This window comes from Empidonax traillii, unplaced genomic scaffold, assembly GCF_003031625.1.
Source record: "Empidonax traillii isolate 1590-97213 ecotype Southwest subspecies unplaced genomic scaffold, ASM303162v1 scaffold248:size1534464, whole genome shotgun sequence".
NCBI classification, from domain to species: Eukaryota; Metazoa; Chordata; class Aves; order Passeriformes; family Tyrannidae; genus Empidonax; species Empidonax traillii.
In genome coordinates this window covers 422,366-444,248 of record NW_020955441.1, presented here as the reverse complement: position 1 = coordinate 444,248, position 21,883 = coordinate 422,366, and the positions used below count along the sequence as shown (strand labels likewise).

Sequence of the window (21,883 nt, the reverse complement as noted above, 5' to 3'; positions counted from 1 at the left end):
CCAATAATACCTGTAGAATCAGGCACATTTCCATAAGGAATACGTGCATCACTCTAAGGACAGACAAATCTCAGGTTTTTATTCCAAGAACCCCTGCTTTTCCCTACTTTATACTACCCTCACAGAGCCTATTTTTGCTGTCTTAGTCCCTTTCTACTTTATTTGTGGGCTGCCATTTGTTCCTCTCAAGGAACACAGACGACTTCTATAAATCCTGTAGGGTATTTGATGCCTGAAAAGCAATTGATATAGGAGAAAAAACCCCTACATTGCACTCAGTTCAGAACACAGTGGTTTAACAAACAGAATTCAAGGTTGACCACTGCATGGGGTGTATCTGTATCAAATTACAGCTATTAGGCTGAAGATTTTGCTAATTTAATCAGCATTTCTCAGGTGATGCCAAGACCTCAGATGTCTCAGAAAGCTGAAGGTGCTCATGTACCTCTACACAAAGAGGGAATTTACTGATTTGTACAGCGTAGTTCCATTCAGGGTTTAATCAAAATTATGACCTAGATGCAACTGCTGATCCATGTAATACTCCCATCCAAGTGAAGAATTATTATTTTACACTGTATTTCTTGTAGCTTTCCTTACCATTTGCATAAAAGCATAAATGAAAGTGTAAAGAACAGCTATGACAACAATAACATGCTTTGTAAGGACTCTACAGTAGAAAAACAACACAAGTTTCAGTGTACCTCCAAAAATAGCAATAATAACAACCTTTAATGACAAGTACTTTTTAAAATGCATTTTTTTCCTTATTTTTAAAGTGGAATAAAATAGTCTACCTTCCAATAGATAATTTAACTACAAATAAAGGTTACAAACAGGATGGTACAAAAGTAAGTTACAAGAGATGATAAATGTGGTATCTACTCAAAAATTCTAATATAGTTTCAGACGCCCATAACAACTGACAGCAGTTTACTGAGAACTTGAATAACAAGCAAAATATAAAACCTTACAAGTAACTGAGACAGTTCCCAAAGAAGAAGGTCCATATCTGTAAAGAAAATTACCCATTGCTCCATACTATTAACATGTGAGCAGTGCTACAGAACAGACCTTGAAAAGAGCAAGGAGCAGCTCTAGAAGGGATAGGAAACCAGCAACCAGACTTGAACACAAGGCCTGCAGGGCACAGACTAAGAAGCCTAAACCCAAGCATCACAAGCCTTGGAAAAACATCCAGGACTGCAGACCATGAGACAAACCTGTACCAACAAGACCAGTCCCACATATAAACCAGGAATTCAGTGTCAGCAAGACCAAAAACAATGCCACAACCAACCCTGAAAACACACTCTTACAGCTCAGACCAAAAACCCCAGCCTAGGCTTAAATAGAGGTTGGGACTCATGGGCAGAGGTGTGGGTGGAACTCAGGTGAGTCCCTCAGGGTGATCAAGGCCTGTCAGTGCACTCTGAGCCCTGAGAGGGCTCAGAACAAAAACAGGGAAACAAAAGGAAACGAAAACAATCGCACCAAAGTCTTTCCAACATAACTAAACACTGAGCTTTCCTTCCTAAAGGCTGTTTTTTTCCCATGATAACACAAACAGATTCATTGCTAATGCACTTATGCAATTTTACTGTCTCCAAAGAGAATGGGTTTCCATTTTCATAAAAATACTTTAAATAAGGACAAAATATTCTTTTCCTTACAGCATTGAACCTAAATATAAAAAAATAACAATCAGTAGCCAAACGTATCCTGACTAGTGCATTAACCTGAAAGAAATTAACAACCTGAGTGCAGGTGGTGCTATTTAGGGTATTAAGGAGTTTCACACACATCTTGTTCCTAATTACTCTAATTATCTTCTGATTTAGTACTTAGTCTTTGTGTTATCTCTATATTAAAAATATTTGTGGATCAATGTCTTTTACAGACTCCTGTCAATAAAAATTGTAAATGACATGATGGTATCTGAAGGTTTCAATTAAGACTCAAGATATATACAGTCCTGCTCTAAAAATCAGTGTGAATGAGTTCTGCTCTAAAAATCAGTGTGAATGAGTTTACCACGAATAGTCTGTGACTGTGTGAAAAAGTGAGAATAGTTGTTCTGAAAAAAGCAATATGATTTATCACAAAACCTGAAAAATATAAAAAAAAAAATCTGCCTATCTGAATCAGAGGAAAGGAGGGATAAAAGTCCAACACATAGCCTAAGAATTCTTGGAAATTCTTTAAAAGCACAAGGAAAATTCCTGAACATCACAGTGGAAATTCCTTGAAGGCATTTGGGAAAATTTCTAGAAAGCACTGTGAAAAGCCCCAGAAAGCTGCAAGATTGTTCTATATAAACTATAATCTGTGTAACTGCTATGTGGGATTCTCTAAGAGGAAAAATGTGAATACAAAACACACACCTAACATTTTGTATGCCTGAAACCAATTATTTGTATAGATTTCTTTGCATAAATTAAGAAAAATATGTGATGCTTTAAGAATGTGCCTTTAAAAAGAGGAAACTGAGAACAGTGGTAAGAAACAGAGAGTAAGAATAAGCACTCATGACACTCTGCTCTCACACACTCCTCATTCCAAGGATTTCAGCTTGCAGCAGTTTCTGACACCAGTGGGAGTCTGGCTCTTCAGCAACCCCCCTGAGTTTTCCTCTCACAAAGATATCCTCTTCCCACCCATCCTGAGAACTCTCAGGAATAGCATCCTTTTCTGAGTACTTTCCAGTCTCCCCTTGCTCCCACAAATGATTTTGCATCCACAGCATCCTTCCATGAAGCTCTACGGATCCACTCCCATCTGTTTAGCTTTGAGCAGAGGTCTGAGTAGCATCAGTTGTCCTGGCATTGGAAGAGACTTTTAAAACAGGCATTTCCTATCAAATTTACCGGTTCACAAATCCCCTCCACAGATCCTCAAAGTTTTCCTTCTGTGTTGGGGAGACAGCCTACTTTTAGTCATTCCTTGCACTGAAGCCATTCCACACCTCCGATCACTCCTGCTGCCCTCTCTGAACCTTCCCCAGTTCTAAGACATATTTCTGAGGAGAGATTAGAAGCACACACAGTATCTAAAGTACAGGGGTGCCACAGACTCACACAATGGAGTGAGATAGTTTTTGTTCTGTTCTCTTTCTTTAATTAATGCTAACATTTGATTTGCTTTTTGCACATCAAGCACTGAGACAACATTTTCATGGAATCATCTATCCTGATGCTATAAAAGTGACCCTTCCCTTTGATCCCTCCTCTCTTTGTGCAGCACTTCTTACTGATACTGAATTTCATCTGCTAAGTCCCTCCAGTTTGAATGGTCCTTCTATAATACTCATCAGTCTGTTCTCATTCCCATACTGAACACCACACAAGGATCTCACTATTCCACATCCAAAATAAGATTTAGTGAACTCCAGGATTACCTGTTATGCTGAAACAGACAAACCAGAATCCCTAAGCAACAGTCAAAAGGTACTGAAGACAAATGTTAACAAACTGAAAGCTGTGTTTTTATAAACTACCTGTCCCCTCTATTTTCTCCTCTTGGAAAGGCTTCCACCCCCAAGTGCCAAGAGAATGGAATGTGCAGTTGGGACTCCAGTCACTCCCCCAAAAAATGTGGTGGTTTAGCATAAAATCCTTTCCTTGGAACTTAAGCTAAGACACCTGAGTCTCCATTGGAAGGCCTCAGGTGCAGGCACACGTTCCTTCTGATGCCTGTGCTGGGCTGGCAGTGCCTCCCAGCAGAGATGCAGCAGCAGGGCTGTCTGTCTAAGGTGCAGTAACTTCACCACAGCTCGGTGTCACACTCTGAGGGCTGGGCCCAACCTCATGTGCCTTCCCATCCAAAATTCCTACTGACTGCAAGGGGAACTTTTTCCATGTAAAGATACAAGGCTGGATGCTCACTAGAAAATTAAGTAAACACAGTGAGGGTGGCCCTCCCATAAAGACATGCAGACATGCAAAAGCTCTTTCCACTCCTTTTCTGAGCACGCCTTTACAATTTCCTTATGAAGTTTTGTTATAACAAAGCCTGGTGTTTGAAATGTGCATAAGTACAATACAGCATTTATACTTAGTCAAAGAAACTCCCCAAATACTAAAATCCTGCCCTAAAGTATCTACATGCCATCTACTCACTTTGAACTGTCTTGATTTGATTAACAGACAATCATACCACACTTTCAAATCCACCTACCATGAAAAAAACTATGTGAAAGACACTCTTAATTAGACAATTTTAAATAAAATGTTCAGATATAATACTAGATATAGTCAAACTTATAAAAAATATAATCAGCTTAATACCTTCTTTACTTTGTATGAAGGGAATTATTCTAACAAGGCACAGTTATTTTTATTTTGTGAGTTATAATAACTGGGAATTTTGAACATTATTCTATGAAAACTCAATACACATATAAAAAAGCAAATCAGAAATATTAACCTTTATTTTTAGAATATTATCAGAGTATTGTATGTTCTGCTTTAAGAGAAGATAATCTGGCTCACTAAATATGAAAGCAAAAAATGGAACATTCTTCCCCAGAAATAAACTGCAAGAAGCCCATCAAGAAAAAGCTCGAACAGTAATGAAGCTGAAAATAATCTGAACACTCACTGTTCTGGTTTTTCAGTTTCATATTAGAAATGCAGTGAAGACAATGCTGGACAATATTTTCTCCAAGAACTGATGACTGCTCCCTCCATATTATCAGATCTGAAATGAGAAAAGAAAGCCATTCTTGAAGATCAGCTGCCATCTAGTGAATGGCGAGAGAACTGTTTAAAACATCACTTTCATTTCTTTGTCGGTTTAAACTAGACTGCTGGTGGAACAACTTTGTCATTGTAAATTTTGGGGCCTGTAAATTATTCAGGAGATTGGCTATTAAAAGGTGTGCATTCCAAAGCAGAGCAATGTCACTCAGCAAAGTTTTCTATTAAATTATAAATAAACAAAGTCTTGATCCCACAGTTTGCTCAAAAAAAGCCAATCCTGTGCACTTTCAATAGAATATATTAGTGTTTTGGGGGCTCCATATCATTACACTAAAAAGAACTGAACTAATAGTGTCTTAAAGTAACATAATCAGTATTACAACAATAAACTACAATAAAAAAATTGAAGAAGTTTAAATTAAAATTCACAGAAATGTGCTCATCAAGTAACAATATCATAGTTTTTATGTTGGACACCAAGCATGTTATTGTTATATGCATATTTTACTCTTACTAATTTATAGATAACTCGAATACACCCAAAAATATTAGTAGTGTGCATTAACACTGTCAAATCTCCTATGTAAGATAAGACCACTGTGCTTCACGAATTAGTACTTCACTCCAGCCTAATATTTCCATGAAACAAGATGTATTCCCCTGATATCTCAGATGATATGTATCTTCTCTATACTGATGCTTTGCTTATTAAAAGGAAGTAGAGGATTTGTATAAATAAGTTGATAGAGGCTGGAACTCCCTCTTTTACAGTTTGAACTGATCCAAGAAGACCTGAAGTTCTCCTCACTAAAGCCAACAGGTGCTCAAATCAATAATTCTAACAACTATTATTTGGAATTCTTTGTTACTCAAGATGAGATTTGCAGGTGTTTTCCTTCTCCTAAGAAATCAGATTTTTCAGATGCTACAATAAGTGTGTTAAAAAGAACAACCATATATGAATACAGACCACTGAGCTCATTGTAAATATCCACTTTTCCATACTTTTCTTTCCTAAACACAACTTTTTCAAACCAAGCAGAGAGTCTATGCTTACAGCTTGAAACTCAGAAACACAAATCTGCCATTTTAAACAGAGTATGTTTTTTGTTTAATCGAATGCGTACTTGAGGGCACTCGTGTTTACGAGAACCTTCGAGGGAAAGAAATAAAACAAGAGAATGTGTTTATAAGACATTGGCTTGAAAATACATTTGCCTTCTTGGAATGAAAGCTCCTTGTAATCTTTTGTCTGTACATTCTCTAGACAGACATTAGTGTGTCCCACACTAAGTGCCTAATAAGTCTACATATTCCATACAGGCATATTCCACATAAACATTTGCATATGTGTGCGGTATAAAACCATGCTATGAAAACAAAGATTAAGTCAGTATCCAGGAGTAAAGGAATAGAAAATAAACACTGAAAGGAGAAAAATTGGTCAAGAATTGAAAGCAAATATCCCATAGGCCCTTTTGCACATAATTGGGCTTAAAGAGAAGGCTTGCAGGCTTTCCCACTGCTCGGCCCTAGGTCGTTCTGAGTTCTATTCAGCATTTTGAATTATCTGAACTGGCTCTGTTAACACTGCCTGCTTTTATTTGTAGGAGTTACTGAAATATTTTGTGCACAGCCCTTGGTTCGGTAAGGAATGGGATTAATTGGGCCACCATCAGAAAGGTTTTCTGATGCTTCCCCCGCTGAGGCCTTCAGAATACGTGCAGGAAATATTGTAGTTGTGCTGTAAACCACCTTCTCTGGTTTTCTGTGAATATAATTGTGTCTGACTGGCCTCGTGCATTTGAGATGCCAATTCTCATATGCATAGGGTCTCAAATAAAGTCTGTATGTATTTGGTACTTGTGTGACTTTGCTTAAAATGAAGCTACTTGCAAGAATAAAATTATGCACACACTAAACTTTATAGAACACAATTTTATCTTGTATCCCACAATGCTGACAGACCTCCTGGACAGTTTTTATAAAAGTGCTGCACAATTCATGGCACAATTTAAGAAGATGGTGATGGACCAAAACTTTCTACAATTTTTTTCTTAAATGCTGATTAAGTGTTTGTCAGAGCAACATACTACAACATTTTTACAAATTGTTGAATAAATATGTGTCTTAATTACTTGTATCAGCTTCTCAAGTCAGTTGTGTGGCTTCACACGTGTTTTTAATGAGCACCCACAGCTGACTCAGCCCTGACCACTGGTGACAAAGGTGGTGTCCTGAGCCAAGGAAAGCACTTGGCAGGGTCATGGGAAAGGGGAAGCCCAACTTTTGAGAACACGTTTAAGAGGCGCCAAACGAACAAGCAGGAGGTGCTGAGGAGATGAAATGAGGGCAACAAAATGAGGGCAGTGAGTGATCCCTGCCATGAGCAGCTCTGTGGAGAACAAGCCAAGTGGCAATGGGAAAAGGGGGGCAGTCCATTTCGTCTGTGGGATAAAGGTATAAGAAGTCTCTAGAACACATTCACCTCACAGGCAGTGCTTTGACAGCCCTTCAAAAGGGAAGGCCCAGGGAGGCGGCTGAGGCAGGACCTGAGGGAGGTGGGGGACATGGAGTACTGTGTCCAGTTCCGGGCCCCTCAGCTCAGGAAGGGCAACAAAGCTGGTGAAGGGTCTTGAGCCCAAATCCAATGAGGAGCAGCTGAGGGAGCTGGGGATGCTTATCCTGGAGAAAAGGAGGCTCAGCTGGGACCTTATCCCTCTGTACAGTTCCCCGAAAGCAGGCTGTAGCCAGGTAGGGGGTCGGACTGTTCTCCCCGGCAACAAGTGACAGGACAGGAGGACAAGCTGCCTTAGGCGCGGTTTAGGTTGGGCATTAGTAAGAATTTCTCCACAGCACGGTTGATTAGACACTGGCACGGGCTGCGCAGGGCGGGGCGGTCCCTGCAGGTGTTTAATGAATGACTGGACGGGGCACACTGAACGCCGCTACTGACACGGTCACTCCTCCGAGCCTGTGGCGGCTGAGGCGGGGCCCAGCGCGCGTGCTCTGCTGTGGCGCATGCGCGGGGCCGCCTGTCAGCGCGGGAGCGGCTCCGCTGCTCTCCATGCCGGGGGAAAACATTCCCTGCTGCCGGCTGTGTCATCCCGGCCGGCGCATTCCCGGCTGTCCCGTTCCGGAGCGGCAATGCCGGGGGGGCTGCAGTGTCCCTAGCGGTGGCGAAACGGGAGCCCCGCGGGAGGGCGAGGCGCGGTGAGTGAGGAGCCGGCCGGGCCGGTGCGGAGCGGGACGGGTCGCTGCCCTCGGCCGCGGCGGGGACGATGGAGCCGGGGGCCCTGAAGCTGCTCCCGCCGGACCCGGGAGATGAGGGCACGCAGCGCTGCCGGCTGGGACCTGCCGTGCTGTCCTGGCTGGGGGCCCGGCTCGGCTCCCCGCTGCGGATCTCGCTGCCCGGCGGGTGCTGCGTGTGCACGGCGTGGCCCCGGCACGACCTGGCCGACGGGTTCGTTCAGGCGGACCCGACCTGCAGCACCGCGGGCCTGGCCCCGCAGGCCCTGCGCGGGCTCTCGCTGGGTGTGCGGCAGCTGCAGCTGCTGCCCCACCGCCAGCTGGGGAAGGCGGCGGTCAGAGTGGTCCTCAGGAGCGCCGCGCTCAAGAAGTCGACCCCCAGAGCGGTGCTGCAGGAGACGATCAGAGAACTGCTGAGAAATGTTTATGTTTTGCCTCATTACGTTGTTGCTGTTGCCCCGAGTCCCGAAAACCCCGTGGTGCATGTTGAAATACTGTCTACAGACTCTTTGGCGGAGGAGGCTGGATTGATAACCCCCCAAACAAGCATAAAAATTAAGGAGGTGATCACTTTAGAATGGTACAGACATTTGTCAGAAGGCACTGCAAAAACTTCGGTTGCAGGACTAGATGACGTGAGAAAGTCTTTGAAAGAAATGATTGCTCTGCCTTTGCGCTTTCCAAAAACTTTTAAGAAGCTGGGGCTTTCCGTCCCTCGTGGAGTGCTGTTAATTGGGCCCCCAGGTGTAGGGAAAACCCTTCTGGTAAAGGCAGTGGCAGAAGAGGTGGGTGCATTTCTGTTTGGCGTCAGTGGCCCAGCCCTCCATGGCTCCAGGCCAGGAGAAGGCGAAGAGAATTTGCGGAGGGTCTTTGAAAAGGGCAGAGAAATGTCGCAGGAAGGCCCAACCATTCTCTTCTTTGATGAAATCGATTCTTTGTGCCCGAAGCGAGGAAGTTCAAACAATGCTCCTGAGGACCGGATTGTTGCTCAGCTGCTGACGCTCCTGGATGGTGTAAGGAGCGAGGGTAAGATGGTCATTGTGGCAGCAACAAACAGGCCGGACGCCTTAGACCCTGCCCTGAGGAGACCTGGCAGATTTGACAGAGAGGTAAATTCACACACACTTTTATTCATGTTATTTATACACACTTTTGTCTTTTGTTATTGATGTGGAAGGAGGCTGTTAATAAAGTTTAATGTTCACTGGTCATGTTTCATAGTGGGATTCTACAGGCTTGAGCCAGATGTCCTGTTTCTTTAGTTTGGTGCAAATGGGGTAAGGTGAGGGGTTTTTTTTTCACTCGGAGAATTCCATATACTTGAAAATGGAGAATGGAATTCTTTATGCTTCTTTACCTGTCCTTGAGGGGTTTGTTTGCTTGCAAATGCTTAGCTTTACAGGCTTAGTTTTTTTTCATTTAAATTCTAGACTGAAGATTGATGCATCTCTCCTTAAAGGTTTATTGTGACAGAGAACTAGTAACCTCGTGTGTCAAAAATTCTATTCAGATTTTAGTAACAGAGGTCGAGTCTATTCTGGAAAACCTCTGTTAGCCTAGTAGCCAAAAGAACTAAAACACACTCAGTTGTGCAACTCACTGTTCTTTTGCTTGTGTTGTTTATTTTTCTGGCTAAACCCCGCTCCTGGATCATCAGTTTGGTCAAGATCTTTAATGCTTTCATAATTGTAATTTTCATTATTTTCCAGGATTTATAGATTGTTTTTATGAAGGTGTTTGAAGGTTATGAAGGAGATATATTTTTAAGAAGGTGTTTCCCTAGGGTTTTAATAATGTATGAATGTTTATCTCATTGATTCATTTTTTTTCCTGTCGTTTGAATCTGATTTAGTCCTTGTGATGCAAGGAAATGATTATTTCAGTGTTATGTTGAAATCACCTGAAAATGGGACTTAGTAGACACTAGCTGACAGTGTCTTATGAAGAACTGTACAAACACTATTCACTTGGAAATTAAGTGGTATTTTGAATATTTTTTATTTGTATAGTGCTGTTAATAGGTTTCTTAGAGCAATCTTTAGTTGAGTTGTAAGTAGTATAGTAGTTAATATAAACCTTTAGTAAGCAGTGTAAATCAGATATGAAAGCTCTATAAAATCGGATTAATATAGCGCAATATCTACATAATTTTTTTGTTTATTTTATTTGGTTTAGGTTATTATTGGGACCCCAACAGTTACACAAAGGAGATCCATCCTGCAGTTGCTGACATCTAATATGCCCATCTCTGCAGACGTTGATGTGGCTGAGCTGGCAGAGATGACCCCTGGGTACGTGGGCGCTGACCTCACAGCACTCTGCAGGGAAGCTGCTCTGCAGGCTGTGTCCCACAGCTCCTTGGTATGGCTGCCCATCAGTCAAGGACAGTGTCATTAATATACTCACCTTTCCTCATTAATGCTCAGCTTCACTCAAAAAGCTCAAGAAGTTGAAGACTCAGAAGTTAAAACACTAAAAAGCACCCAATATGTTACAAATGTATATATGCCATTTTTTCTAGTCTCACCTGAAAGGACTGTTTTCTTCTTTCTGAGTGAAAAGTTTTGCTGGAAGTTTGTATCCTCTTCAGGATTGTGCAAAGCAGACAATTTAGGCTTTTTCTGCAAAGTAAACTGTGTTCACCAAAACTCTCTTTTGAAGCTATTTAATTTCATTTATTATTTAATTTAATTTAGAATTCTGTTTTCTAGTAACTGCAAATTAAAGTTGATGCACAAGTATCAACTTGTGATATAACAGCTAGTGAAAATAAGTAATATCATCTGGGTTGTATAGCTGGATACAACACAAGATATACAAGGTATACAACTGCCTGGTGTGCAGAAAGTTAACCTCTTAGCAGTTCTCTAATTCCATTTATATAATGCCTATTTCTTAACACTCCTGTCTCTGTTCTGACTTTTACAAAAATTGTGAGATGGATGTTTGGTGTAGTTTTCCATCTGGAATGGCTGAGCAGAAATTAATGCCATATTTGCAGAATTTCCAGAGTTAAAAGCATCTGCAGAGAATGATAGAACCCTCTGTCTTCACTTGCATAGAAAAAAAAGAGAGCATAGTACTGAAAATAATAAAAATATTTGAGTCTGGTATCTCAGAAAAGAATAGATGGACAAATGAAAGTAATGAATAAGTGGATGGCCCATTTGCATGTGCCTTGTAAAATACATCTTAGTTCTGTTACTGCATCTGGAGTTTAATAATGTTACTGTTTAGCATGTTTGAGATAAAATGTGTTGCATTCTTCAGTGTGGTGAAAATGGATGTTGCAGCCTTTTTATTTCTATTCAGAAGATTGTATGATTTTTTGTTTTTGTGATAACCCTCAAATTAGCAACCATTTGATTTAGCAGATCACTGTCTACTGGAGCTGTAATTTAGGGAATAGTAGTTTTCTCTAGAACATTAATTTCTGTTAAAATAGATTTTTCCTGTGTAAAATCTTGCCATTAAGGAGAATGCATTTTACTTTATGTTGCATTTTTGCATCTGCAGTACTTAGGCTCATTAGGGCAGGAATTGGCTTCTTTATTAGTTGCATTTGGCCTTCTGTGAAGTGTTTTGCATACTAATGCAGCATTTAAGTATTACATAAAAATATTGTTAATATGCTTTATCTGTTTTGGTTTTTTTCAGGACTCAGCTGAAACTGAAACCAGGATTAACATGGGAGATTTCCAAGAAGCTTTTAAGAAAATTCAACCATCCTCTTTCCGAAGTGCAGTTGGACTAACAGAGTGCAAACCTGTGACTTGGGAGCAAATTGGTGGGCTTGAAGATGTAAAATTAAAGTTAAAACAGGTAACACATAGAACAAATTTAGATGAACAGCTGATTTCCAATAAGCATATGCTCCAAGGTGTCTGTATGCTAATTATGAAAATTAATTCTCTTGCAGATTACCTGATTATAAACTGTAATTTAAACATTTTTATTCTACATTAAGTTATTACAGTGTTTGAGCTAGAGGTCTCCCAGTTACGAGATGTCACCACCAAGTGTAATAATATCATGGGAAAATATGCATGTTTTTTAGTAGCTGCAAAATACTTAACTTGTAGCTGGATAATTTGTGCATTCCTTAATATTTAGCCAGTCATCTCTCCATGATTGCCTTTAGTTCTGCTTCAGATGGAAACTTTAAGAAAGGGGAATTATATGAAGAAAGACTAAATTAGTATTCCCTGATTTCAAATTAATGTTTGTATCAAGGAGAGGAAGTGACGTGCTTGGCAATTTTATTGACTGCCTAATGATCTACAGTCTTGTTACTAGGAAACTCTTTCCTTTTTTTATGTATTGACAGAGCGTTGAGTGGCCGATGAAGTTTCCTCAGGCATTTGCTAGAATGGGCCTGGCCCATCCCAAGGGAATCCTTCTCTATGGGCCTTCTGGCTGTGCCAAAACCACGCTGGTGAGGGCTGTGGCCACCAGCTGTCACTGTTCCTTTCTCTCCGTGAGTGGTGCTGACCTGTTCTCCCCTTATGTTGGAGACTCAGAGAAGATTTTGTCTCAGGTACAGTTTTTGATTTGTGTAAGGCCTATGGTTTAGTTTTGCTTGACTTTTGTAAAGTATTAGTTAGACCTAAATTTTGTCATTGAAAGAGTCATAGAGCTCTCGTCTGATTATTAAATAGAAATGGCTTAGAGATTCGCATTTATATAAAAGTGAGAATCTATCCCTAAAATTATAAAGTTTTAAACTTTATAAGTATTTCTACTCTTTTATTTTTAGTTCATTTAAGAATATAAATAAGCAGCAGAATTTGCCTACAGTAAATGTAAGCCAGAACAGCTCTTGTGAGTTGTTACAAATGTATCTTTAAACCTAAGTAAAATACAAAGTGTATGTAAATGGACTTTTTTCACCTTACCTGATACACTGTTTGACATCATTAACATTTTTTTAAAAGGTTTTTCGCCAAGCAAGAGCAAACACTCCAGCAATAATATTCCTGGATGAGATTGACTCTATCCTGGGCTCTCGCTCCCACGGCAGAAGTGGCAGGGGGGTCTCTGAGCGGGTTCTGTCTGTTCTCCTCAATGAGTTGGATGGTGTTGGGCTCAAAGTTACCGAAAGAAGAGGAGGCAAACTACAGCTTGAGGGGCAGTGCCAAGAGCAAAGTGATGAGGAGGAGAGAAAGGTATTTATGCTCCCTCTTCTATATAAGAAGAACAATAAATGCTGTCCAGTTGTTCCAGAAATTTTACTTGTTGGCATTCACGCTTTTTAGACTTCAAATCCTCAAGCTTTAAAATATGGAAGATGCACTTTTACTCTGTTGTAATTTCTAGTTTTTAGAAAATTCCTTATATAAGCTGCTGAGTGTTTTTACATACGCTGTTCTTCAAGGAGACTTTGTTTGAACAAAATACCCCCACAGGCTAATGAGCATTACTAGTTGGTGTTCATCTTCTGTCACAAAAATCCTCTTCTTGACACTACAGTAATTTTTTAGACTGATTGTGCTATTTTTACTCCTGTTCAAGTTCCTCTCTGAACTTACTTTTTACAAGCATTTCCCCTACTTCATTTGCAGTTCTTTCATGTACATACTGCATACAAGACCAGCACAGTTATGATGTTACTTGCTTAAACAAAAAGTTGTACCTTCACTTTTCAGTAAATGGTTCACAATATTTAATATTTAGCTTTTCTGTATTTAAATTTCTTCTTCTTATGATACTCTCTGGGGTAGTATTAAGGCAAACAATTCCACTATTGTAGGATACTGAATTTTTGCATGTAACAAAAAATCTTTTATAATCTGGTCAAGAAAAAGTCTCTGTTTCTTGTCAAGGCAGATACTAACTACATTTCCTCTTTGTCATGTAATCTGGCCTGCACCAAGGCATTTTCTTACTTCAAGGAAAATTAAATATCAATATGGAAAGGAAAATAAGTGCATGTAAAAGTACCTCATCTTTTTGCCCTTCCCTTCTTCTCATTAGTTTTTAACTAAAATCTTCAGGTATTATCCATCTTAACCACATTGCACTGACTTGTTGGTATGATCTCTTACTCAGCTAGAGTTTCAGGAAACTTTCAACAAAGATTTCATGGTAGTTGCTGCAACAAATAGACCAGATATGTTGGATGATGCCTTATTGCGTCCTGGAAGGTTGGACAAGATGATCTATATTCCACCCCCAGATCTGAAGGTGAAGTATTTATTACGTATCCATGTGTAGCTTTAAAGGTAGAGAGATTAATTGCCAACATACTTTACTTTAAGAGCAAAGGGGGCATATTCCTGTAACCTATTTAACAATTGATGGATGATTCACTGAAGCTCAGTCACCAAACTCAAGGTATAATGAAGAAATTTAAAAAGGAATAAAGACATTTGTACTTTAAGCACCTGTAACATTTTAACTTGTGCATGTTGTTATAGTATTGCATAAAGAAATCAGAGAAAACCTGTGTTTACAAAACCAAGCTACAATTCAGGGGATACCCATAACAAGTTATCTGTTCTTGCTTCAAATAATTTTTGTGCCCTGTTCCCAAGGATAGTGTTGCTACTTGTCCTGAGCTTCACAAAAAAAAGCTGACCCAAAGCAGGCCAAATATGGACTCTTCAGTCTAAAATACTGGGTTTTCATAACTAAGTAACTATGAATAACAGGCTTCAAAATATGAGATAGCCATAAGAGGAGGTATTATCTCCATTAATAGTATTTTATTCTTCCACCAAAACAAGGTAATTTTGGTATTCTAGATTTTCCTTGGTTCTAATTTCAGATTTTAACTGCTTTGGAGGAGGATTAATTTTTAGTTGGTTTTTTTTCCTGTACAATATACAGGGAAGACTTTCCATTTTGAGAATCTGCACTGAAAAAATTCCATTGGACACTGATGTGTCACTACAAGATGTGGCAGCCCTAACAGACCTCTTCTCTGGAGCTGATATTGAAAATCTGTGCAAGGAGGTAAGAAACATTCCTGGCTCATCTGGGAAATAAACTGTAAGTGAAAAAAACTTTGAATGAAAAAGGAGAGCTCACTCACAGATGTTACCAAGCCATCAGGAGTACGGATTCTTTCATAGTTTGTATTGAAAATATAAAGAGATTGAGTAATACAGGAGAACTGAACAAGGGTTAATTCTTTAAATAAAAAAGCCAGAATTTGAGCTAAGTTGTATAAAAGAGAGAAGACTAGGAAGAAAATCCAAGTATATAAGTGATCAAGGATACATTGTCTACTCCAGACAGAAAAAGTGAATGAAGAAGTTACAGTAACCTTATTTGGTGTTTATTTATTGTTAAATTACCGTAAATTATACATTGCTGTTTTCAGATGCTATAGCTAAGACTTTGCTCCTTGTAAGATATTTTAGAATACTTACAATAAATTCTTCACAATTTAGAACATGATAAGCACTTCAAGTTATTTTTTTTTCTTTTAAAGGCTGCTTTGTTGGCTTTGCAAGAGAATGGACTCGAAGCAACTGCTGTAAAACACGAGCATTTTGTGAAATCGTTGAAGACTGTAAAACCATCCTTAAACGTAAAAGACTTGGAATTTTATGAAAAATTTTATAATCAAGAATTAGGCTCTTGAATCAAAAAGGAGTGGCATAGGTATTTTTAAATATGTTGCAAAGGTTTTTAAAAGGCTTACATTTTTCTTGCTTTTTAATACTGTACTTACTGTAGTTCTCAGGGTGTATGAAATACAGTAAAATTTCCCTTGTCAAAGGTCTGTAATTTCAATAATGAATAATAAATTAAAATCTTGTTTGCTTTGGATAGGTTTACATCTGATGAAACAAGTAATTGAGATAGATAAAGCACTGTGGAACAGCTTAGTGTTACTGTAGATTTCTCAGTTTTCAGTATAAACAGTGGCATAACAAGAGTATTTAATTTAAAATGTGTTGAGACAGTGAATATTTAAAAAGTAGAAAAGGTTTCACATGTTAAGTAGGAGGAAGTAAGTCCCATTCTGTACAAAATGTAAAGTGTTTTATGTGTGCCTATTTACAGGCTTACTTTCTTACAAGCAGATTCCAAAATACAGTGGCAGTGAAAAGATTGCCAGTGCTTAATACGTTGTTGCATGTTTGGAAGTCTGGAGTGTTAGGAGTAATTTTAGGTCAGTTACTGCCTACATCAACTCAAAACTGTAATAATGTCTTTAGAGAAGGTAGTTTGCTTTATAACAATTTGTGCAAAATTCTTTTCCTCACCCAACCATTCTTTGTCAATATATTTTTTTAGGTCACCTTCTAAAATACACAGTTATATCCAAGGAAATTGGTATTACGTGTACATGTGCATTTTAACTTTCTAGAGTAAGAGGGGGTTTATTATTTTTTATTATATTTTCCTTTTCCCAGTGAAAATGTTCGTGAACTAAATACACCACTCTCAAAGATAGTTCCTTATTTCAGCTGAGGTTCATGAGTTATAAACCCATTAACAAATGTTTCTATCTCATAACAGGGACTGCACTGAGCGTGCTTTATAGTGAGATGGATCACAAAAGGCAGTTCCAAGGCCGTTGGTGATTGTGGAGGGCCAAAGGCCGTAGTAGAAGCCACTGTAATGTAGAAGAGGGTTTAATTATAAGCAACCATCTTACAGCCAGGTGGCTTTAATCACCATTTTATGGAAAGGACTATCTTACTGCTTTATTGCTGGCAACAACCTAGCAATGCTTGTGACCTTCCCAAACACCCAAAGGTTTCTCAGCAGCAGTGCTGACAAAAAGTGTTAAACCCTTCTGGGTAACTCTGTTTTGCTTCCCAGTGTTTGAGGGTTTGCATTAGAATTGCCAGACCTGAAAGTTGTGACAGCAAAATGCTGCCAGGTCCTTTGCCTCTAAGACCCCGCTGCTCAACTTCCATACTTGCTCCCTCGAGGGACCAACAGAGCTCCTTGTGCCCTGTGGTGTCTGTTCCTTGCTGCAGGGAGCCAGCAGAGCATGCAGTAAAGGCAGCCTCCTCTCCCTCTCGCTGCTTTCCAAGGCACAGGAGAGAAGGAGACAAACATGTGCAGGAGTCATCTGCTGGCACCATTCATCTCCAGCCTTCCCCTGGTAGGAGTTTTTCTCAGACAGGGATTATTGGGAAGAGGTGGGAGCTGTGTAATACAGTAGGGTAATGGGAACCTAAGCCTGGGTTAAGCTTTTGCTGCAGCAAAAGGTGACACGGTGACAATGGGGTCCTCTTTGGGTCACTATAGGCACCTCTCTGAGCTCTGGAAGGGGCAGGCCCTGGCCTCACCTGGCCATTCTTTGGGCAGCTGCCTGGAGAAGGGGACAGGCAAGAAGACAAAGGAGAAAGGGAGAAGCAAGGTTTGAGTGCTGCAGTAACGGAGACAGAAGGAGTTGCGGGAGGAAGGCAGGAAGAGCACATGCCGCATCCCGCTCTCCTGGCACCTCTTTGGGGCCGGGAGCTCCTCGGGGCGCTCCCCTGCGCGTACCGCCGCGGGCCGGGGGGTGGCACTGCTGGCCCGGCCCGTCCTGTCCCGTCCCGCCTCTGCGGCCGGGGCGCGGTGCGGCGCGTATATAACGCGGTGCGTGGGGAGCGCGGGGAGCACCGTCCCCGCAGCCCGGTACCGGCACCGTCCTGCCCCTCTGCCCCGGGGTGCGGCAACACCAACCGCTTGTGCCAGGGCTGCAGCCGCCGCCACGATGAACAGGAGCATCTTCCAGACACTTAAAACAAAAAAAGAAGTAAGTTTTTGCCGGGGCCGTGGTGCGCTCCCGCGGGGAGGGACGCACCTGGTGCGGGCAGGTGCGCCGGGACTGGCCCTGGATAGAGAGCACCTTCCCGAGAAATGGTGAGAGCGAGGGACCCGCGGTAAAATGAGGTGGTGTGAAGAGTAATGCAGAGGTGGAATAGACCCCAGCAGCTAATCCCCTGAGTGTGTATAACCCCTGCTCCCCCAACTCGAGGCTCTCAGCCGGGACACCTGTTCAGCTCTTTCTCCGTTTTGTCTTTCAGCTCATTCCCCTGGCTGGAATATTGTCCATGGCAGCAATTGGGGCGTTCTCTTTTAGTGTCTATTCCCTGCTCTGCAAATCTGATGTGATGTAAGCAAAATACTTCTTATTTGGTGCTCACTCTAACCTTTCTGTATTCGACAGAAGTATTTGACCATGTTTTACACCAAAAAAATAAAAATGAAAAAAAAAAAATCCATGTGCATGTTCCAGACTGCTATTAACAACTGAATTATCGGCAGATTGTTAAATAGCAAAGAAATTAATTCATTTGAACCATAATCCAAATTATTTCCTAATTTTTGATTTAACATTTTTTCTTTGCTTTAGTTGTAACAGGTTTTAAATGCTCTTATCAAGAATTACAGATAATCAGATAGGTAGGTGAGATGCAGATATGTTGCAACCAGGCTATTGACTTGTATATAAAGAACAGCACTTAATAATATTAACATAAGAGAGTATTCTAATAGCTTAGTTATTAATTGGAATTAAGTCCTATACTCTTCAAGCTTTGGGAAGTTTATTTATTTACTTTGAAGTGATTGAAATAGGCATTTTAGCTGTCAGGGTCAGAGTCCCCTTACTTTGTGTCCTTACTCAGTTTTGATTTTTCAGCTTGCTTCCCTCACAATGACACATGACACACAAACACTGTTGGCTTGGTTGGTCCTTTGGAAGATGCACATAAAGCAAGCCATTGTTGATTCCTACCCAGAACACCCTGAAAAGTTGTGTTTTGGGGAACTCCTTACTGAAGTGATGATAGGCTGCTCATATAAGAAAAATGTATGGAAGAACACACCTTAAAACATAGTCCCTGTCTTGTTTTATCTTCTTTTAAAGGATTAACAAGAGTGGCAATCCAGAACCTTGGGAAAATATTGATCCTTCCAAGCCTCAGAAGGTAATTTATGTGTACAACACAGTCAGTGTAAATAGCATATATTTCCAACACGGCGAGTAAGAAGTGGGTAAGAATTAGTAAGATATTAATGAGGAAACACATGTAAAGCTGATGTATATCTAATTAATAGTGGAAACAAATTTTTAGTTCATTACTTTGTATCTTCCCTGTATTACCTAATGATAGGGATTCAGCTGTTACATTCTAGGTCTGATCCTGAGCTTGTGGTGCACTTCTGGTTGCTGTGCTGTGTCAGTCCCACCCCCAACATCCATTTACTCAATTCCACTGGTAACAGTGGAAATTTGGAGTACAGAGGAAGGCTGTTTCCTCTTGTTACTGAATTACAAAATTGACTAAGAATATTTGAGTACTGAAGCCTGAAGGAAAAATATCTTCATTTAGTAGAGCATCCAGTATAAGGAAAACCAAAATTATTTGGCATTATTACCTCTGCAATATCCAAATTATTCTGTTCAACAAATTACTATATATGTCATCAGTTGCTATTTTTGCATACCTCTGAAAGAAAAATGTAAAGCTGCTAGAAATTCTTCACCAATAAGTTGGTGTATGACTTGGGGGGTGTGGGAGTGCAGTTATTGTTCACTGGGATTTTCCTAACTTTCATATTTTCTGTTTCTTCCAGCTATTAACAATCCAACAGAAATGGCAACCTATAGAAGAGCTGGAAAGTGTCAAAAAGCTTATGAAGTGAGAAGTTTCTGTTGCCTCAAAAAGGTACCCTATGCATCTAGTGGAATCACTTCTGCACAAACTTGACTACAGAAATCAGTGTGCGGAAATGCTTCTGCTACATTTTTAGGGTCTCCCTCCATTTTTTTTTGGACTCTGAATGCGGACTTTCATGTTGCTTTAGAAGTTGGCAAACAGCATCCACATAGTCCAAAAAATCTGACTCAAATATTCATTTTCAGAAGGCATTTGATGTCAGATGTTGAATATTCAGATGGTAATTATAGATGGGAAAAACATCCACAGTTTTTGTAGAATTTTGAGATTTTTTTTCAAAATACATTAGTTTGTTACTTTATAAATTTTTAATGAAATAAATTCTAAATTTTTACATCATTTTATGTAAATTCCATAAATGGAGGTTACCCAAAAGCCCTTCTAAACTGGGTTTCCTGGTCTGCTTCCTCTCTGTACTGTATTTCAATGCAGTATATAGACCAAAGTCATATCTGGAGGATGTCTTCGTATGGCAACATGTGTGGTCATAAAGTACACTTATATTTCTTGTCTACATTAGATGTGACAACAGCTTAAGTCAAAACTAATGTTCTGCTGCAAATACCCAAACTTATATGTGTGTTCACCTTGACCTGCTGAGGAGTCCAGTAGGTTATTTAAGGGTGTGTTTGAGACTGATTAGAACTTAAGAATTGAGCGTTGCTAAAACAGAAATGAAAATGAGATAATTTCTGTTGTGCTTGAATATTGTTCATGTTCAAATTTAGCAAAAGTTACTATAATTAGGAAACCTGCATTATCCAAAACAATGTTAAATTTCTTCTTTTTGTGCAAGATTGTTCAAGTGCAAGCTCAAATGTACTGCACACTTAACAATATTTTTAAACATTTCTGTGTGCTCTTAGGAACATCTACTTTATCAAATAGAAACTAACATATTAAAATTAGAAATGATTCTATGAAGAGACAGTTCCTTTTTAAGCATCTGTGTGTTTTCTTCTGGGTTGGCCAGGGAAAGGATGTAATGGGCAGATCCCCAGTAAATTAATGAGACAAGAAATCCATCCAATGATAGAACAGTCCTTTTGTAGATATTTTCTGTATTTCTGTAGATATTTTCTATCTTCTAAACAGTTACACAGTCTATTACTCAGTTTCTTTTACAATGGATGTTCAGAAGGCAGATTAGTTTCTGTCAGGAAGAAAGCAAAAGTGAAACAACTGCTAACTGGAAGAAGTCCCCTGAAGTGAGTAATAGTCAAGTGCTTGAGGTTACTCTGCTGCAGCAAAGACAAACTTCAGCTAGAAAAGCTGTCTCCCAAATTTCAAGGTGGCTTGGCTTCAGAAGCTTGATGTTTTCTTCAGCTGATAAAAAAAAAAAAAAAGGTTAAGATGTTCCTTTATCAGATTCAGCATAAATATTTATCAAGTAATGATGACTCAGCAGCTTTTATGTTTTAGAATGAGAGGAACTACTAGTTTTCAGAATACCTTCATAGCTTTCATTTTAAGGAATGACATTACAAGGCTGGATAGCGTAGAACCACAAAGATTCAGTGCTCTGAGGAATACAAGTCTGAAGTATTTCAATACAGAAAATATTTCAAAATATTTCTCAAAGTTATTCTGTATTTCCATATTTTTACTGGACTGTACCAAACAAAACAAAGTGCTGTGCTCTGAGTTGATGCATTAATTAAATGAGTGTGTTCTTCAGTACATCAGTTGTATGGTCTGTAAATACTCTGACCTAAGTATCTGTCAACACTGAGGAAATAAATGTAAGTAATTTTTATATAATTTTTGTATTTAACTACTTTTCAGTGATGTTTCCAGTAACATATTAAGCAGTATGACTGCTATCAGTCACGGGTTGTTGCTTCTCTCATCCTGTCCTGAAGCATAACAGCTTTGGTAATAAACTGTTTTGCTTTGTTAGGTGCTCTGTTTTTTGGTTTTTAATATAGATTTGTTGGGAGGGTTGTGACATAATGTGAGAAATCAAAATATTTTCCTGCATTTCAAAAAGATTATGAGTGTTGTGAAAATTCTTGGGATTTTGTGTCTGGGATTTTTTTTTTCTCTGACTGTCCCTAAAAATCTGCCTCTTGCATAGGTGAGGAAGTAGAGCACACCAAGAACAATTACTGTACTTCCTGAGCTCAACTACTCAGTGTAAATATATACAACAATATACAAATTCTTTCCTTGTTCTACAAATAGTAAAGGTTCAGTTGGCTGAACTTCCCTGTCCTGTGTTAAGCAAATCCATGACTTTATTCTATGGAAAATTTAGAGGCAATTGAAATAATTTACAACTTTTTTCCTTCTCTCTAT

At 39.7% G+C, this 21,883-nt stretch overlaps 2 protein-coding genes and 1 long non-coding RNA gene across 5 annotated transcripts in view; 2 read left to right on the top strand and 1 right to left on the bottom strand.

Moving 5' to 3' along the window:
- The first annotated feature begins 7,932 nt into the window (after nucleotides 1–7,932).
- On the top strand, nucleotides 7,933–17,192 carry SPATA5L1 (spermatogenesis associated 5 like 1). Of its 3 annotated transcripts, XR_003571779.1 has the most exons (10): nucleotides 7,933–9,058; nucleotides 10,125–10,310; nucleotides 11,607–11,771; nucleotides 12,277–12,486; nucleotides 12,884–13,114; nucleotides 13,998–14,132; nucleotides 14,778–14,903; nucleotides 15,385–15,557; nucleotides 16,889–17,016; nucleotides 17,163–17,192. XR_003571779.1 is itself a non-coding variant. In XM_027888948.1 (8 exons), exons 1-8 carry the CDS (start codon nucleotides 7,982–7,984, stop codon nucleotides 15,535–15,537), a joined length of 2,283 nt encoding a protein of 760 aa, XP_027744749.1. In that variant the 5' UTR covers nucleotides 7,933–7,981; the 3' UTR covers nucleotides 15,538–15,592. The 3 variants fall into 3 exon arrangements, 2 of the variants coding, with proteins under 2 accessions (XP_027744749.1, XP_027744750.1); XM_027888948.1 differs by lacking the exons at nucleotides 16,889–17,016; nucleotides 17,163–17,192 and having other exon boundaries at nucleotides 15,385–15,592; XM_027888949.1 differs by lacking the exons at nucleotides 12,277–12,486; nucleotides 16,889–17,016; nucleotides 17,163–17,192 and having other exon boundaries at nucleotides 15,385–15,592.
- Nucleotides 17,193–17,486: 294 nt separating this feature from the next.
- CUNH15orf48 (chromosome unknown C15orf48 homolog) lies at nucleotides 17,487–21,265 on the top strand. The gene is made up of 4 exons (XM_027888950.1): nucleotides 17,487–17,655; nucleotides 17,927–18,015; nucleotides 18,772–18,832; nucleotides 19,482–21,265. Exons 1-4 carry the CDS (start codon nucleotides 17,614–17,616, stop codon nucleotides 19,548–19,550), a joined length of 261 nt encoding a protein of 86 aa, XP_027744751.1. The 5' UTR covers nucleotides 17,487–17,613; the 3' UTR covers nucleotides 19,551–21,265.
- LOC114059928 overlaps nucleotides 20,798–21,883 on the bottom strand; it is a 3,421-nt gene continuing 2,335 nt past the window's right edge. Inside the window, exon 3 of the long non-coding RNA XR_003571780.1 lies at nucleotides 20,798–20,911. This is a non-coding gene — a long non-coding RNA (uncharacterized LOC114059928). The remainder of the gene's footprint in view (nucleotides 20,912–21,883) is intronic.